Source organism: Dioscorea cayenensis, chromosome 17, assembly GCF_009730915.1.
Source record: "Dioscorea cayenensis subsp. rotundata cultivar TDr96_F1 chromosome 17, TDr96_F1_v2_PseudoChromosome.rev07_lg8_w22 25.fasta, whole genome shotgun sequence".
Lineage (NCBI taxonomy): Eukaryota > Viridiplantae > Streptophyta > Magnoliopsida > Dioscoreales > Dioscoreaceae > Dioscorea > Dioscorea cayenensis.
In genome coordinates this window covers 739,129-758,145 of record NC_052487.1, presented here as the reverse complement: position 1 = coordinate 758,145, position 19,017 = coordinate 739,129, and the positions used below count along the sequence as shown (strand labels likewise).

Below are 19,017 nucleotides of genomic sequence, written 5' to 3'. Positions count from 1 at the left end.
TTGTTTCTGGCATTAGTTATTTGGGGGACATATATACTCGTTTACTTGGAGAAATTATAGTTGTTTGAAAACACTCGAAATCGAAGTTTTATTTACATTACTTATTGTATAAATTTTTACACTTAAGCATGTTTTGTGAAATTATTGAGTTTTTGTGATCCCTATATTTTTTTAGTGGTTGCTTCATCGGGTCATCAAGCTCATAAATAGTGGTTTTTATCCTTTTCAGATCAGGAGTAAGGGTGTGGTGGATAGCTTAGCGGGGACTGTTGAGCGAGCACCAGTTGGTTATCATGTAAATAGTCTTTATGTTTGTGAACTTAGAACTGTTATTTGTTTAAGCTTTGAACCTTGCACTTTTAGTTTCCGTGGATCATAGTTGTGAACCTGGTTATCGTATCCCTTAAATTCTTGTTCTTGTGATGTTAGTACCTTGTTATATCTTATCTTTGTAAGACAGATCCTGAGGCCTTGTATGTCCATTGGGTCTCGACCTTATGGGTATACGGCCGTTTGTCAATGCCTCGGGCTCGGGGCGTGACATCAATACAGTATATGAAATTTCAAAAGTAAAAAACAAATCAGGATTTAAATGAATTATCTCAAAATTCAAAATTTATTTAAATCAAGACTTCCACCGCACGTGTAAACACCTCAGACTCTAAAGAATATCATTAATTTGAAATATTAAATAAATTAAAATAATTATGAAAATAGTATTAATTATATAAACAACATTTGAATAATAAACAGAAACCTAATTATCACAAAATAAATAAATAAATAAAATACTTATTTTCACAAATTTAACTAGTTTTAAAAGATATATATAGTATAATTTATATATGGATATTTACCTAAATGTCTCTCAACTCCAAGACTCCAAATCAGATTATCAAAATCAAGCACTCGAAGGAAGCCCTAACAAACATAAAGCATGTGCATAAACATCAAAACCCCAAATTATAAGCTTACCAATTTTGTGAGAGAGGTATACTAAATGCACATGACCATATTGCATGGTTATAAGAAAATACCTACAATACAAATGACCTAAATGGTCATAAAAAAAAATATACATAGCTTAACATCAGTCCAAGACAAATATTAGAAACCATGAAAATATAACATATACACATAAATGGGAAACATGTAAACAAAATAAATAAATGAATGAATAAAAAAAAAACTAATGAATACATATCAAATTCCTTAGGGTAATCTATGGTGTGGAAACTAAGAATGAGAATAAGCAAGATCTCATACCACAATTAAAATTTCAAGCATCTACCTTGTCACAAAATTCAACGGGAAAAATATGAAGAGCCTGCCGCCAAGGTCACTACACGAGAGAAGATAGCGTTTCCTCCAGTTTTCTACTCTTCTTTTATTTAAAAACCAAAACAAATACCGCGTTAAGATTCTCGCTCGGAACCATAAATCAGATACGGGAGCCTGAGATAAGATAAGGATCTAATTTTAAAATATAAATAAATAGATAATTTAAATTTATTTAAGAGGACGAGTCTACCAACATCTCCCTCTCTATCTCTCTGTGTAAGCTTGTCATCCATTCATGGCCTCCTTAACAAAAAATCAGCTTCACATCCTCTTCTTCCCATTAATGGCACCAGGTCACATGCTTCCCATGCTCAACATGGCCAAGCTCTTTGCATGTCATGACCACAGAGTTAGAGCCACCATTCTTACCACCCCAGCCAACGTCACCACTCTTGTCAAAACTATCACAATTAACTCAAACTCCAAAATAGAACTAGCTCTCATCCCCTTCCCCTCCACCGCCGCCGGTCTCCCCCTCGGCTGTGAAAACCTCGCCACCATCCTTTCTCATGATGACCTCATACCCAACTTCATTCAAGCTGTCTCCATGCTCACTCAACCCTTTGAACAAATCCTCAAAGAACTCCAACCCAATGTAATTATCACAGATGCCTTCATTCCTTGGACCATTGACATCACATCCAAGCTGAGAATCCCCCAGATCATCTCCCATGGCACCGGCTTCTTTCCTCTTTGTCTCTCTGATATCATAGCAAACTACAATCCCCATGAGACCTTGCCAGCTGAAACTATGTCTTTCTTGGTTCCTGGAATCCCTCACCGGGTTGAGCTTCTCAAGACCCAAGTTCTAGACATCATGAAAGCTGGGAAACCAATGCTTGATCTCCTGCTTAAGATTAAGGACACAGAGAGTAGAAGTTATGGTGTAGTGGTGAATAGTTTCTATGAGCTGGAGCCGGACTACGTTCAACACTACCGCAGTACTGTCATGGGGCGCCGAGCCTGGCATGTTGGTCCTGTGTCTTTGTGCAATGAGGATGTCATCAACGGTGCTAGTGCTACTGCTGATAAAGATCATGAGTGTTTACGTTGGCTTGATAAGAAGCAACCCGGGTCTGTTCTTTATGTTTGTTTTGGGAGCATGTGTGTCTTCACTGGTGAGCAGCTACGTGAGATTGCTTTGGGTCTTGAGGCTTCTAATCATGCATTCATTTGGGTGGTTCCTAAGGTTGTTAAGAGGGATGAGGATATGGATTGGATGCCAGAAGGGTTTGAAGGGAGGATTAATATTGAAGGCAAAAAAGGTTTTATTATAAGAGGATGGGCACCTCAATTGTTGATATTGAATCATAAAGCTGTTGGTGGGTTCATGACTCATTGTGGATGGAATTCTACTCTTGAAGGTGTGTGTGCAGGCTTGCCAATGATCACTTGGCCTTTGTTTGCAGAGCAGTTTTACAATGAAAGGTTGGTTGTAGATGTGTTGAAGATTGGTGTTGCTGTTGGGACGAAGGAATATGTGATGAAGCATGAGGATAGGCCATTGATTCATGGGATAGATATAGAGAGAGCTGTTAACTGTGTGATGGGTGGTGGTGAAGAAGCTGAGGCCATGAGGAAGAGAGTAAGAGAACTGGGAGAGATGGCAAAGAGTGCTGTTATGGAAGATGGGTCTTCTTATACTGAGTTAACTCGGCTCATCAATGAGTTGCTTCTCCTGACTGGCAAACATACGCAACAGTGATCGAATAAATAGCTATTGATTTGTTCTTAGATGGTTTATTTTTGTTGTTAATTTTTTTTTGGTTATTGTTGAGATTCTTTGGTTATTTCTTGTTCTCTTCTTTTTTCGAATAAATAGCTTTTGAGCTTTTTTTTATAATAAATAAATAAATAATATGACACCAAATCTCTGACCACAAAATATTCTGTTGAAATATTTGCTAATCATTGACTTTTATTAAATATCAAAGAGTAAATTATGAAATTACAATACACAAAGCCTGCATGAGCAGGGGAACTAGTGAAGAATAGAACAAGATGGTAACTCATGGATGAAGATCTGATAACTCACTGATGAGCTGAGTTAACTCAGTATAAGAAGACCCATCCTCCATAACAGCACTCTTTGCCATCTCTCCCAGTTCTCTAGCTCTCTTCCTCATGGCCTCAGCTTCTTCACCAACACCCATCACACAGCTCACAGCTCTCTCTATATCTATCCCATGAATCAATGGCCTATCCTCAGTCTTCAACACATGCTCCTTCATCCCAACAGCAACACCAATCTTCAACACATCTACAACCAACCTTTCATTGTAAAACTGCTCTGCAAATAAAGGCCAAGTGATCATTGGCAAGCCTGCACACACACCTTCAAGAGTAGAGTTCCATCCACAATGAGTCATGAACCCACCAACAGCTTTATGATTCAATATCAACAACTGAGGAGCCCATCCTCTTATAATAAAACCTTTTTTCCCTTCAATATTAATCCTCCCTTCAAACCCTTCTGGCATTCAATCCATATCCTCATCCCTCTTAACAACCTTAGGAACCACCCAAATGAATGCATGATTAGAAGCCTCAAGACCCAAAGCAATCTCATGTATCTGTTCTCCACGGAAGGTAGACAAACTCCCAAAACAAACATATAGAACTGACCCAGATTCCTTCCCATCAAGCCAACTCAAACACTCATGATTTCTATCAGTACTACTAGTAGTAGTAGTAGTACTCTTGATCATGTCTTCACTGCACAAAGACACAGGACCAATGTGCCAAGATCGGCGGCCTATGACTGTGCGGTAGTGTTCAACGTAGTCCGGTTCCAGCTCATAGAAACTATTCATCACAGTGCCGTAGCTTCTCTTGTCTGCATCCCTAACCTTATCAAAGAATTCTATATGCTCTTTGCCGATTTTGCCACTGTCAAAGACTTGGGTTTTGAGAAGCTCAACCCGGTGAGGGATTCCAGGAACCAAGAAAGACTTGGTTTCAGCTGGCAAGGTCTCATGTGGCTTGTAGTTTTCTATACTATCTGTAAGACAAAGAGGAAAGAAGCCGGATCCGGTGAAGATGAGCTGAGTTATGCCAAGCTTGGATGTGATGTCAATGGTCCATGGGAAGAAGGCATCAATGATAGTGACGTTGGGGTGGAGTTCTTTGAGGATTTGATCAAAGGGTTCAGAAAGCATAAAGACTGCACGTATGAAGTAAGGTATGAGGTCTGGTGAAGGGATGGAGGAGAGGTTTTCACAGCCTTCCGGGAGCCCGGCAGCGGCGGAAGGGAAAGGGATGAGGGCTAGTTCAATTGGGGAGTTTGAAATGATGGGTTTAACAATGGAAGTGTTAGCTGGAGTTGTGAGGATGGTGGTTCTTATTCCTCGGTTAGCAAATAACTTGGCCATGTTGATCATGGGGAGCATGTGGCCTTGTGCCATGTATGGAAAGAAGAGGATGTGAAGGCCTTCTTGGGTTTTGGTTGCCATGAATGAAAGAGTGAAGGTGAAAGAGGTGAAGGAGAAGAGTTGAGGCTTGACAGGAAAAAATATGTGCTGAAAATTAATTAATAGCACATTAATTATAATGGAGAATATGAGAAAGTGGAAAATTGCATGCTGTTGCAAGGGCTTGACCGAGAATTTTACAAATAGATGGTTCGGACGGCAGACAAAAAAGCCGGACTTGATACTGCTTGATTGGTAAGCTCAAGCATAAGATATGATTGCCAACATCCAAATCAGAAGTTAAATTTTATTGTGTGAACATTCAATTATGTCCACATATTCCTGTGAGCAAACTATTTTTTTTTTTTAATAAAAATGTATAAATCATGATTTTATTGAAATAAAAAATATGCTAAACAGAAGTAAAGTTAATAAGAAAAGCAAAAAAACTAAGGTCTCTCTCCAGAGGTGAGGTGTTGAGGTAACAAGAAGAAATAAGACAACAGAAACAAGAAAAAAAAAAGAGGAAAATATTCTGGTTGATGAAACCACTGTCTGAAAGCGCAGGCCTACTGAAACTAACAAAGCTTGATTTTGTTTTGAGTTGCCGCTTTGAAGTGAAACCTTTGCTCTTATGAATTTAAAAGAGCATTTTATCCTCTAGATACCTCGTTTTATAAGTGTTGGTGACTATCTATAGTGGTTGAAAATCAAGAAAAAAAACATACTAGCAGATTTACCTATGATGGAATAAGAGATTAACGCATTAGATTGAAATATTTGATTATTTCTTTTCAAGCAAACTAAATTTTACATATTCATATTTGATCTCTCACTTTCTTTTGCCATATTATTTTCTTTGTTTTTTATTTTTATTTGTTTTTATTTTATATCTTCCACTGTGAGAAGCATGGCTTTTTCTTGCACATATATGCGCATTTACATCACTTCAAATAGACAGGCCCATGTGATTTGGCATCATTTTTCCAAGAACATAAAAAGAGATGTTGTTATTTTGTGGACTTTCTAGAAGAAAGCAGTAGTGTGATGTCACTTTTCATACTCATGTCACTTCACTCGCTTGTCTTTATGTTATTCGTTTTTAAGGGATTTTACAATGTAAATACATTTGATATGTTATAAAATAAATTTTATTTATAAAACTTTTTATAATTTGAGTTTACAGTAAAATTTGTTATAAGTTAAAATGCAGTGATGCACCATCATATTCATATTATATTTAATTATAAAAATATTTAATATTTCTAATTTTATTATATAAAATATTTAATAAAGTAAATTATCTTTTATAAAAATATTTTTATATAATAAAATTAGAAATATTAAATATTTTTATAAAGTAATATTTATATAATTATATATTATGACGAAAAAATATTTTTAACTGAAAATATTATATTGTTTTTAAAAATTAATTATAATTTTTAAGTAATAAAATAAAATAAATGTTATATTTTTATAATGTAAATATTTATATAATTAATTAATTTTATCATAAAATATTTTTATGATTGAAAATATTATAAAAATAATTAATAGAGTAAGTTTTTTAATAATTTTTTTCAAATTAATAAAATTAAAGAAATATTAAATATATTTAAATTTAATAAATAATTTATTTATTTAATTATTTAATTTTTATGAATAGTATTAAATACTTAATAATAATTATAGATAATTGAAGTAATCTCATTATCCATGTACATGATAACTATAGCTTTAAATTTACATTAAATCAGGCAAATAAAAAATAAAAGCCGAATTTTTAGTTACAGTAAACCAAACAAAAATAATATAAATTATTTTTTTATTCAATTAAATCAAAGTATATTTATTAAGCCCAACTAAAAGAAAAAAACATTGGTTACATTCATAGCTTCTCCCAGGACCAGAACACAAGTCTAGTAACACAAACAACTATGCATCCAGTAAAAGTACCCATTATTTCCCCTCCACATTCATCATCATCATCATCTGACTTTAGTGCCCTGGCACATTCAAACCTTAAACCAATATAAATTGGTCCATCTACTCATAGAATGACATCTTACATCCCATTGAAAGGCTTGAACCAAACCACAGTACACCTTCTCCTTTCTTCCCGATTTGATGTCAGTTTCACCCATTCATAAAAAGACAACAGTTGTACCCAAAAAAAAAAAAACACCACCAATAACAAACCATCTCCTTTCACTGCCGTTTTTAATTGCTACTTGTCTTCCTGAATTCATTCCAGTTCCCATTTTAATTGCTATTTATAACAGTAATATAAGTTAAGATATAAAAATTCAACAGACTTTGAATCAATTGTTATCGGGTCTTTTACGTAAGGCGTTCGTTTCAAAAAAGACCCTAGATCGAACCCTCACGTATTACACGAAATGAAGCGACACTGGATCGACGTTGAGCTTGCTCCCTCACACGCGTGACGTTCCCAGATTCACGATCTTGTCACTTTCCTCAAAAAAAATTAGTTACACTGTAATTTTATTTGCAGTCAACTAAACATCTTTTAATGTAAATCTATCAATATTATACTTTTTTTTTTTATTTAAATATCTCTGAACTTTACATAAATAAAACAAAATTACAAATGATAAATAGTAAATAAAATAAGATAAAATAAAAGATTTAAACAAGTTCTAGATTAAAGTGTCAACAACACTAGTTGTTGGCCTCTTGCCAAGCAACTCCTGAATAAGCCTCTCAGCATCCTGATAAGAAGAACCACCCATTTCCACAGCCAGCCTTGCCATCTCTTTCAACTTCATCACTCTCCTCCTCATCTCCTCAGCTTCTTCTCCCCCACTCATCACCTTAAGCACTGCCTTCTCTATCTCCCCTTTCCCAACCACTCCCATAATCCCCAAACTTTCAGCAAAATCTTGACCCTTTCCATACTGCTTGACATCCACACTAACTCCAATCTTCAACACATCAACCACTAATTTCTCATTATAAAACTGCTCTGCATACATTGGCCAAGTTATCATCCTCACTCCAGCACTCACTGCTTCTAAAGTTGAGTTCCATCCACAATGTGTCAAGAACCCTCCTAATGCTTCATGATTCAATATAAGAACTTGAGGAACCCATCCTCTTATAATCAACCCCTTATCTTCCATCCTCTTCTCATATCCTTCTGGCAACCACTCTTCCTCATCTTCTTCCATTTTCCTCACCACCCAAATGAACTCCTGATTTGCAGACTCTAGAGCCAGTGCTATCTCCTTCAGCTGAGTTCCACTGAGCCTACACAAACTACCAAAACAAACATACAAAACTGAGTTTAGCTTCTTCTTGTCAAGCCACTTCAAACAGTAATGATCATGATTCATCCTAGCTTGATCACTAACACACAAAGACACTGGTCCAACATGCCAAGCTCTCCTTCCTATAACTTCACGGTAGTAATCAGCACACTCTGGTTCAAGCTCATAAAAACTATTCACCAACACACCATAGCTCTTCTTGTCCAACTCCTTAACCTCTTTTATAGTAGCAAGCAAAGCAGGGTTAGATTTCTTCAAATCCGGGATTTGTGACTTGAAAAGCTGGATTTCATGAGGGAAACCATGCAACGTAAAAGACTCCTCATGTTTATCATGAGGATTCAAGTTATCTACAATATCTGAAGCAGAGAGAGAGAAAAAACTAGTTCCATGGAACACAAGCCTTGGAATACCAAACTCTGAAGCTGCATGGAAAGTCCAGGGCATGAAAGAGTCAGAGACGATGGCGTCTGGGCAGAGTTCTTGGAGGACTTGGTCTAGGGGTTGGCGGAGCATGGCCACTGCTTGCATGAAGGTGGCGTGCATGGACATGGACATGAGGGAGGTGACGTTCTCACAGCCACTGGGAAGGCCTACGTTGGAAGAGGGGAAAGGGATGACTTTAAGTTTGGTTGGTGGGTGGATGGAGATCAAGGGAACGTTGGCTGGGGTGGTGAGTACAGTGGTTGTTACTCCATGGAAAGAGAAGAGGTTGGCCATGTCCACCATGGGGTTCATGTGCCCTGGTGCCATGAATGGGAAGAAGAGGATGTGAAGGTTTGCAGGTGTTGTGGTTGTGGAGTTCATCATGGTTAATTTGGTTTGTTCTCTTGGTTGGTTAATGGAGAATATATATGGATTTATGGAAATTAATTTATTTATTTGGATTTTTTTTTTTTTTGTCAGTCTTTTTTTCTTGATCGTCATGGATGACGAGTTAGTGACTTGATGGTTGGGAAATGTCATGAGTCGGTGAGACATTTTGACGTTTATGGACGAGTTGAGTGATTCACAACATCCCTTGCTCATATCATCATGCAGGTGTACACGTATTTAATGTTAACAAAGATGTGGCTAATCATCGAGATGTAAAACTGATATCCTAAGTATAAAATTAATGCTTAAATATAAAAACAAAAATTAATTTTGAATCATAATTCTCACAAGAATTTTCACGATATGACTATAATTCTATAATTGTCAGAATTCTTTTAATTTCTTTCACCTTATCATTTCTTTCAATTTTGTATATATATATATATATATATATGAGAAAAAGTCAACAGCAGAGACATAATCATGGGTTAGCTAGGTCTATAAGTCTAGTAGAAATAGGGTTGGACAGTTCAAATTTGCTCAGTTACTGTGCAATTGAACGGTTCAGATCACATTATTGTACATCCCACTATTTACTGTACCACTGTTCATAAGTATTAGTGATACTGTTCATGGAACAGTGCTGAACCGTTAAATCTAAATCCAACGGTTGACAGCAACGTTCGTAGATGATTCAACCTCTACATAAGAGTTCCCAACCAAACATGGTTATATCAAATTACCGCAATATTCCCAACTATATAACATTCCCACTCATATTACCATAATAATCTTGTTATGTGGTAATATGTCATTACCACGAACCAAACGCCCTCTAACAGTAGTATTAATTATTGGATTGAAATTCAATGGTTGTGTCCTGTATAATAAATAATTAATTATACTTATCAATAGTAGTAGAGTGAAAAGTAAGATATATAACATTTTTTATCTGAACCATCCAATCAATTTCAACACAGTATCTTAACAAATCTGAATAATTTAACCCTACTATAACCTAATTAAACTCACTGTATCTCCCTAATTTTTTACTGTGCTCAATTGTTGACGTTTTCCGTCCGCAGTTAACGCATTCACAAAGGTGAGAAATACCACCCATAAGAGGTGTTAAAGAACAGACGACCCCTAAAGATTTATTAACTAGATCAAACATCATATGGAATAATTAGAGTTTTATCATTTACATACCCAGAAAATATTTTTGGAACCAAACCAAATTAATAAATACTTACCAACCCATAGAGAAGAGGGAACTGATATTCTCTCACATCAGATTCATAAATAATAAATAAAACAGTATTATTATAGCATTTATATAATATTCTACAATATAACAATATTTCAATAGTATTATCTACCTAAAGATCTGACCCTGGGTCTACCTTTTCACTATTCTCATAAATTTTAAATTATCAAAATAACAATTAGTATAAAACTAAAATAAATATTTACATACATATAAATTAATAATAATATTCATGACCAAGTGATAAACCAACCTCCTAACAATAAAACCAACTCTCCAACATGTCCCAAGGCAACGCTGAACAAAAGTCAACCCGTCAAAATCCAATAAATAACTGCCACGTACCCAATCAATGTTAACAAACACCTCCATGCAAGACACTTGAAACCAAGTCACCACCCTTTTCGTTCTCTATCCTTCTCAGAGCTCTCTCTCTCTCTCTCTCTCTCTCTCTCTCGTTCTCGATCTCTAGAGCTTGCGATTCATCGCCATTGATGGAGCTTCAAGCATCCGATATAGCCGCAGTTAAGGACGAGGACGCATTGTTCCATTGCCAGAACAGCGACGGCGAGATCGTACACAAGATCGCGCAGCTCCTCCTTCCCGGCCTCGCCGCCGCCTGCGTCGATAACACCACCGGAGACCCCTTCAAAACCCCAGCTTCCGTCGCCGTCGGCCTCCGCAAGGAAATGGTTGACTATCTCAACGCTCGAAGCGAGACGTTCGTTGCTGAATTCGTCGTCCCTGATGACTCTGAACCCGATTCCATCCAAGAAATTCCCGAGGATCCCGCCGAGATTGTTTCCATAATCATGGACGATTTCACAGCGTCGAAGCGGAGCTTGCTCGGCCGGTTATCGAGCTGGTTGTTGAGCGAGAGCAGGGAGGACAAGATCGATGATTTCGTTCAAGAGATGGAGGCCAAAGGTTTGTGGATGATTGATCGGAGAGAGGCCATCAGCGATCCATTGCTCAGAAACGTGGATTTTAAGAACGCCTACACCTGTTCGATGAAATTCCCCACCAAGGAGGAGCTCGATGAACATAAGCAACGCTGCGGATTCAGGCCGGCGAGCTGTACCAATGATGGGTGCAAGACTAAGTTTTGTGCCATTCATGCAGAGAAGCATGACGAGGTGTGCCCATTCAAGGTATTGCCATGCGAGCAGAAGTGCGAGCAGAGAATTGTGAGGAGGGAGATGGATCGGCATTGTATCACTGTTTGTCCGATGAGGCTTGTCAACTGTCCTTTCTATCAGATTGGATGCCATTCGACTTTCCCATTGCGTACTTTGGAGAACCATTGCTCGGAGTTCATTCGTTCGCACTTGCTTTATGTTCTACAAGTTGTTCACAAGGATGAGGCTTCCATTGATGAGCTTAAAGAGCGTGTGCAGCTTATGCAAAAGGTAATCCTTTTATTCTTGTTCTTCTTGTTTCTGTAAGTTTCCTATTGTTTGGTTGTTTAGTATTTTCAATTGCTAGATCTGCTGTGTGCGAACACTCACTAGTTACTTCATATTTTCTTTGATGATTCTCTAAAGGATAATTTCCTGTCTGTTGTGTCATAGAACTAGACATTAAGCACAATTCACAGTTTTCTCCATGAATCACTTGTTGTTTGACATTGATGTTCCTTTACTACTGGAATACTCTGTGGAAATCAAATATCTTATTAGCTTTGAGTCAATTGTTCTCATAAGATCTGTTCTTCTGGGATTTATATGTCAATAAAATTCATCTTGTGTCAAATGCCCTGATAATCTCTCCTTGTAGATCAGAAAGCCAAGAAAGGTACCCCATCTTCCTGTAATCAGGTCAAGTGAAACTTTGAGCTTTATCCTGACTAATTGACTTGCTTAAGTTCTCCTATCTGTATCGAACGGAGCATGCTGGATATATCTTCTTTTTAACAAATGGAACTTGGTTATTGTTCATTATTAGTAAAACATACCGTCTTTCTCAGAAACAGAGTCAACTTGTTCATGCTTTGGTTTTGACAGTCCATATTGTGATCTAAATGCCAATAATTCCGAATCAAGATAGATGTCAGGATGTCCATTCTCAAGTAAAAACCTTGTGTTTGTCACTCCGTAGGGTGAATTAGATATACATGAGGTGAGAAATTTATGCAAGGCAATCTCTTGTTCCAATTTATTGTTTTGCCCAATGTTAGTGAAGATGGTATATCTGCAAAATTCTCTTTTTTGCACATATGATGACAGAAGGAACTACATTCAGGGGTATGGTTTGTGTTGTTGTTGTCTTGTTACCTTTCACTGAGTGAGCTTTACTGCATTTGAGTAGAATTGGCATTTTACTTATTTGTAACTATGGCTTGACTTTTAGGCAGCAGTTCTGCTATCTTCCTAGTCATTATTACGGGTTCCCTTGTTGACGCTTGTTTTATGCTCCCTTCTAGTCTTTTCTTTTTTCCAAATAGAAAAATCTCTGAATGAGAAACTGAGAGTTGTTCAAGAAGAGATTATTAGATATAAATGTGTGACACTTTTAGTAAATGATGCTTCAAACATTTCCAAGGCAAACTCCTGATCAATGAACTTTATGCAATTTATTGAACTCGGTTTGCATTGTAGTTGTCGTTACTTCATGAATCCAAATTTGGGAAACTATTTAATGGTTTGTAGTTTTAATGATGTTTCAAGTTATCAGTCGTGTCTCATTATTTAAATGTTATTGGCTATTATAGATTTTGATGAATCTTGTGTCGATATTTTTTTGGTTTAATTATTAAAGTCCGCCTGCAGTATCAAGTAGCACATCCTAATTGAGGACTCACCGTCAGTTAAATTGTGTGATTGCAAATGTCATACTGTTAAGATGCTTAAATAACTAAAACTTGTGTACATTATCTTTGCTAGGCCGAATTACTAGAAGAACTATCTCAAGCTCGAGATGTGCGATCTCTGGCATTGGCAGTAAAGGAGCATGCGGCAAGGATCAGATCTCTTGAAGAGAAGATGGATAAGGTTAGCCTGACATAGTTAGCAGGCTCTGCATATCAAGCTAATAGCTCTCAATAGAACAGCTCAACAATAACAAGAATGAATTCAATACTTCTATAAAGCACAAATCTTTGCAGTTTTGATTTTGTTTTTCATCTTTCTTCATTTTTCCTGTATTTATCCAGGTCTTACACAGTTAAGCATTATCAATATTGTTTTGTGGTTATACTTTCATTATTCTTTGTAAATGGAGTTCTTGCAACACTGAACATTTGTTTTGGTATTTTATCTTCTTGGTGAATTTCATTGTGTCTCTTCAATAGTCAGCACTATAGCACCAGAATGATTGTTGGAAAATTTTTGTGCTTGAGAGACTTATTGTTTTCATAAATACATCATAGGATAAAATTTAAGAGGTATTTTTTGAACAATTATTAAAACAACATTCAGGCTTTAATATTTATTAAACTAATACTATACCCTCTATCTTAACCAAGCTTTGGTAACTCGTTTATGTTTATTTTTTTTAATAAAAGTGAATAAACCACTAATTCATTACGAAAAAAGAAAACATAATATAAAGATAAAAATAACAAACAACAAAACCATAATAAAGATGTTACATCACATTAAAGGGAAAAATATACAAAAAGGGAACAAAACAAGAAGAAAAAAAAATACTAGGAATCCACTAGAGATGGGGGATGAAGCTAATGCGAAGAAAAACAAACGTTTAGATATCTAGGTTGGGAGTATCGTTCGGTGGGGAGAAAGTGGTTAGCTCTCCTAACGCAGGGATCAAAGGTTAGTGCATAGTTAATTGGAAACTAAACTTATTTATTTCAAAATAACTTTGTTATCTGAAAACCAAACGAAATATCACAATTTCAGACATGTCAGAATTTGAAGAATAATTCATCGAATAATCATAGTAACATATGCATGATCCTTTTTCTTTTATTGCAAAAATAATTCAGTTATATTCAAAATAATTAACAAGCTTAATATACCAAAGATTAATAAATATAATAGAGAGGTCGGAATTGATGTTTTTGGTAAGAAAAATAATTCAAAATTTTAATATATATATACACACATTCTGATGGCGTTGTTTGTTGGGTTTTGTAAAGAAAGGAGTTTAACTAATCAGAAAATTAATCAAAGTCCAATGGTTTAAAATTATAAAAGCAAACTTCAAAAAGAATTTGAGTAAATAAATGAATAAATTCATAATATCAGTAATCAGAAATTGTATATATATATACATTTTATATATATATATGTGATGTTACTTACTGATTAACGTAAAAAAAAAAACTATGAATCTCAAATCAAACAAGTTTTCTAATAATACCCTATATTTGAGTGCAAATTCCAAGGATATCAAAAATCTTTTTAACACAAGCAAGAAATATTAAAAAAAGTGTTAAGATAACCTAACTTCTAAAGCTTGCAACAATATCAGAAGATCGTGCATAGCAATGGATTCTTAACCACCTTACTAGAGTGATCAATTCTTCATAATGGAACAATCAAACATTATGTACATTAACAAAGGAACTCAATATAATAGAATTATATATAAAAAGATTAACCAATGCATAATTCAGATAGGACTTATACCATTGAGAACTGAATCTAGCATGACCTTTTTATATACTTCCCCAAATCACAAAATTCAAGATTATGAGAAGAGTAGACACCTAAACCTATGACATATCCAAAATTCAAGTTGTTTAGAGCACTACTCAATCTATAACATTCATTTGAAGTTCTAACTCTTTCTGCAGACTTGTAATTCAGACATATATCTTTTAAACATGCATATCTCTCAATCTACAATCCCAAAAGCAATGATTTTTTACTGACAATCAGATAGCACAATAAGGAACAAATTTTATATTTTTCACCTTATCCAATTTAATCTCTATAGCTATCAAAATACTCATAAATCTTCAAGTTCTGCACAGAAACCCCATCCGAAAAAATTTACTAACATAATTGTATCTCTTAAAATACAGATGTATAAAATTTGAAATTTTATAAGTACTTAGCCAACGTCAAACTTGTAGGCAATTTTACAACCACCTATAAGGCATACAAACATAATTATAGTTTTTATGGTATAAAAAGAGACAAGAAGTCAGGGATTACAATATCATGATTTAAATTAAACATAAATAAGTATACTAACAAGATGAACTAGAAAAAATAACATGATTCAAAGTTACAACATGACTCATAAAGATCAAAATGCCATCATCCAAAGATTCAAAATTAAAAACAAGAACTTACTTAAATATTCTCCACAAATATAACACGAGATAAAAATCTCTCAACCTCACCACCCACTCCGCGAAGGTTGTAATGAAAAGGGGCAAGAAGAGGGTTTCCTCCTTGATTGCCTACAAGTTCGAAATAAGCAAACATAGAAGGAAGGTAGCGGTAGGGATGGCAAAAATTCGGGTCCGGACAAAACCTGGTCCGGACAACTACTAATATAAATAGAAAAACTTGTGTCCGGACCAGGCCCGGTTTTAAATCCGGACAAACTTGGCATGTGCAAACCCAGTTTATTTTAAAACCGAGTTGTCCGGATGTCCAAATTTGCCCGAATTCTATAAGCTATTTTTAAGTTCGCTCAAATATTAAATTATATAAAAATAATTTAATTCACATTAAATGCAAAAAAAAACATCAATAATCCAAAACTCAACTCAAATTATAGAAAAATCTAAGTCTTAATAGAAAAAACAATATATGTTTAAAGTTTTTAGAAGAATGGGCTTAAAACAAATGGGCCTAAGGTTTGGGCTTTTAAAGTTTTAGGGGTTAAAAGGGCCCGGTTGTCCAAATTTCTATGTCCGGACCCGGCCCGGATTTGAATCCGGACAACCAAGCCATGTTTGGACCCGGCCCGCATTTGCAAACCTTATGTTCAAACTCTTTTTATTCTGGGCCAGACAAAACCGGACCAGCGGGTCCGGACAGATTATTGCCACCCTAGGTAGCGGCGATCGTGGTCTCGAGATGCGGATGAGGAATCTAATATATATATATATATATATAATCTAAATAAATAGGAAAAAAAATAAACATCAATATTTAAATCTAACGGCTAAGATCTAATCAAGAGTGGGTTCACAAGATCATCTATAAATAGTCTAGGGTTTTCTCCGTTGCGCTTCTCCTACCACCAGAGCGCCGCTGAGGTCCAGAGAGGAAGAGCTCTCGCAATGGTAAAACCCTAGGGCTTGCGCGCGGCTGCTTGCCTTGGTCCTTGATTCATCTCCTTTTCTATATATTTTCTTTAAATTTTTACGTATTTTATTGTGCTGTTCTTCAGGCGTCGGAGAAGAAGCAATCCAATCCCATGCGGGAGATCAAGGTGCAGAAGCTCGTCCTAAACATCTCTGTTGGGGAGAGTGGTGATCGTCTCACTAGGGCCGCCAAGGTATCAATCCTTTCTTCCCCAACGGTGGTCGTGTAGAAAAGCTGTGATCCCAGCTTGATTTGCTCTTCTTTTCTTTGGATTAGCTTTGTTTTTGTTGTTTTTGTGATTGGGTTGTTGTTGGCGTTGAGCATTTAGATCTCTTTGCCTGGACTTTGAGGTTTTGTATTTGACCTGAAAGTGATTTTTTTTTTTTATATGCATATTTCTTTGATTTTGCGGGAGTAACATGTAAATCCAGCTCCACAAGGAAAAAGTATGGTGAAAAGTTTAAGTTTTTGTTAAAGTTTTTGCTACCATGATAGGAAAGAAAGGCAATTTGGTTTAGTATCATTTATCTCTTATTGCTGATTTTCAAATGGACCTTCGAAATGCTCAATGTGAACATTGCATTTTGAACTGATATACACGTGATAGTGTTTGGTCTGTTAGCTTTTGAATATGATTCAGATTAATACTGTAATGTTCTGTTGGAATTATGGTTTGTCAATGATTTTTGTTCAAACACTAATTGTGTGATGTGAATGCAGGTCTTGGAGCAGTTGAGTGGGCAGACTCCTGTGTTCTCTAAGGGTAGGTACTTCGCAGTTGCTTTCTGTGCACCTGCTGGGATTTTGGTTTTGTGGGTGTGGATGCTAATAGTGGCTTTTCTTTGTGCAGCGAGGTATACTGTGCGATCCTTTGGGATTCGACGTAATGAGAAGATTGCTTGCTATGTTACAGTTAGAGGTGAGAAGGCAATGCAACTACTGGAGAGTGGCTTGAAGGTGAAAGAGTATGAGTTGCTGAGGCGTAACTTTAGTGACACTGGTTGCTTTGGCTTTGGCATTCAGGAGCACATTGATCTTGGAATCAAGTATGAAAGTTTTTTCTTTTGTTGTGTTGTTTTGTTTGTTCATTCATAGCATTATTTTTCCCTACTGAAATTGTTGCTTTTATTATTTTAAATTCATGAGAACAGTAATTGAGTTAATATGATGATGGAAACAAACTTGTGAATGGTATACAACACTGATGGTTAGATTAGTTATTTAGAAGCATGTTGCAAAAGTCACAATTTCCAGTTTTTATTTCATTCACTGATGATTAGTAACATATGCGCTTACATTAAAAATATGTCCATTGGTGAAGAAGGTTGTGATGAGGATTGCTTCTTCTGACACCTCTTGTATGAGAAGGGTTCATTTGATAGAGGCCCTTCTTTGAGCAGAGTAGCAACACACTGAACTTTCAAAGCTCTTCTATTTAATTCTCTTTGAAGATTACTTGAATTTCGTTTTTGGAATATACTCACACCGGTGCCATCATGTGTCTTGTATTATTTTGTTATTATGATTATTAGTTCACATTAGTCAGGTTCAATATAAAGTTCATTTTCATGGTAATGAACCTAAAGAAACATGCATGCTTTAAGTTTACAACATCCCAGCTGAAGAGTGTTTATTTGAAACTTTTGGATTGTGATGATTAGTTTTGTTACACTTGATGAGGATTCCTTTGTGTCTCATCTTGTATTCTGAATGGCTGTGATGAAGTTTGCTTTTTTTATTTCTGACACCTCTTGTGCGAGAGGGGCTTTTAAAAGCCTTTCCTTGAACAAAGTAGCAACTTTCTGAGCCCACTACTACTACAAATCATAATGTAGGTCAGAGAACGTTTTTCTTGTCAGGATTTTCATATTAGTCTTATATACTCCCAATTTGTTTCTTGAATGAATTTTTTGTATTTATCTAAACACCTCACTCTTGTTCTTGTTGAAGATCCTACATGCAAAATAACAACATTTCATCATAATTCTTTATGTTTACATTTGTAACTCTTGATTGTTGCACAGGTATGATCCATCTACTGGAATTTATGGAATGGATTTCTATGTGGTGCTTGAGCGTCCTGGTTACCGTGTAGGACGCCGCCGACGCTGCAAGTCTCGTGTTGGGATTCAGCACCGAGTCACAAAGGATGATGCCATGAAATGGTTCCAGGTCAAATATGAGGGTGTCATCCTGAACAAGTCTCAAGCAACCGCTGCATAAATTCGGATCCCCTATATTTTTGCTTTCAGAAGAACAAAGCAGCATCTTATTCCTGTGTTTTGGTTTTTTTTTTTATCAAGTGTCTAGAGACCTCCTTAATGTACTCTACTTCCAAGGCTTAAAATTTTGCTTTTTGTGTTCTAAAATTTATGAGCTTGGCCGTATTTGGATTTTATTTTGGCTTTTGTTTAAATTAGATCTCATTTCTTTCTTCACTGAAATGAATGAATCCTTTTCTTTTATTTTGTAGCTTTTTAAATCTCATTTGGTAATATGGTTATCGTGATATCATGTGTTCTCTACGCTGAAGTAGATGTAATATAGGCTTTTGCTGTTCAATGTTAGTATACAACACAAATTGTACAATATATTTTATAATATCTATATTATGAAGCCAGATTTTTCCCCCAAAAAAAATTGAGGAATTTTTTATTTTTATT

General features: G+C 35.7%; 6 protein-coding genes and 2 non-coding genes across 8 annotated transcripts; 6 read left to right on the top strand and 2 right to left on the bottom strand.

The window, feature by feature from the left end:
• Positions 1-1,624: 1,624 nt before the first annotated feature.
• On the top strand, positions 1,625-3,046 carry LOC120280433 (scopoletin glucosyltransferase-like). Its single transcript, XM_039287277.1, has one exon. The coding sequence runs from the start codon at positions 1,625-1,627 to the stop codon at positions 3,044-3,046; it is 1,422 nt and encodes a 473-aa protein (XP_039143211.1).
• Positions 3,047-3,228: 182 nt separating this feature from the next.
• Positions 3,229-3,857, bottom strand: LOC120280170 (UDP-glycosyltransferase 73B4-like). The gene has a single exon (XM_039286917.1). It carries the CDS (start codon positions 3,819-3,821, stop codon positions 3,351-3,353), a length of 471 nt encoding a protein of 156 aa, XP_039142851.1. The 5' UTR covers positions 3,822-3,857; the 3' UTR covers positions 3,229-3,350.
• A 115-nt stretch (positions 3,858-3,972) lies between these two features.
• Positions 3,973-5,034, top strand: LOC120280169. The gene has a single exon (XM_039286916.1). The coding sequence runs from the start codon at positions 4,002-4,004 to the stop codon at positions 4,536-4,538; it is 537 nt and encodes a 178-aa protein (XP_039142850.1). The 5' UTR covers positions 3,973-4,001; the 3' UTR covers positions 4,539-5,034.
• Positions 5,035-7,313: 2,279 nt separating this feature from the next.
• On the bottom strand, positions 7,314-8,885 carry LOC120279964 (scopoletin glucosyltransferase-like). The gene has a single exon (XM_039286650.1). The coding sequence runs from the start codon at positions 8,852-8,854 to the stop codon at positions 7,415-7,417; it is 1,440 nt and encodes a 479-aa protein (XP_039142584.1). The 5' UTR covers positions 8,855-8,885; the 3' UTR covers positions 7,314-7,414.
• A 1,676-nt stretch (positions 8,886-10,561) lies between these two features.
• LOC120280090 lies at positions 10,562-13,319 on the top strand. Its single transcript, XM_039286820.1, has 2 exons — positions 10,562-11,536; positions 13,010-13,319. Exons 1-2 carry the CDS (start codon positions 10,622-10,624, stop codon positions 13,130-13,132), a joined length of 1,038 nt encoding a protein of 345 aa, XP_039142754.1. The 5' UTR covers positions 10,562-10,621; the 3' UTR covers positions 13,133-13,319.
• A 2,913-nt stretch (positions 13,320-16,232) lies between these two features.
• LOC120281343 (60S ribosomal protein L11) lies at positions 16,233-18,752 on the top strand. Its single transcript, XM_039288190.1, has 5 exons — positions 16,233-16,332; positions 16,440-16,547; positions 17,075-17,117; positions 17,205-17,400; positions 18,379-18,752. The coding sequence occupies exons 1-5, from the start codon at positions 16,330-16,332 to the stop codon at positions 18,575-18,577; spliced, it is 549 nt and encodes a 182-aa protein (XP_039144124.1). The 5' UTR covers positions 16,233-16,329; the 3' UTR covers positions 18,578-18,752.
• On the top strand, positions 17,678-17,773 carry LOC120281537. The gene has a single exon (XR_005542675.1). It is a non-coding gene; the product is annotated as a small nucleolar RNA snoR1 (small nucleolar RNA).
• On the top strand, positions 18,067-18,163 carry LOC120281534. The gene has a single exon (XR_005542674.1). It is a non-coding gene; the product is annotated as a small nucleolar RNA snoR1 (small nucleolar RNA).
• Positions 18,753-19,017: the final 265 nt, after the last annotated feature.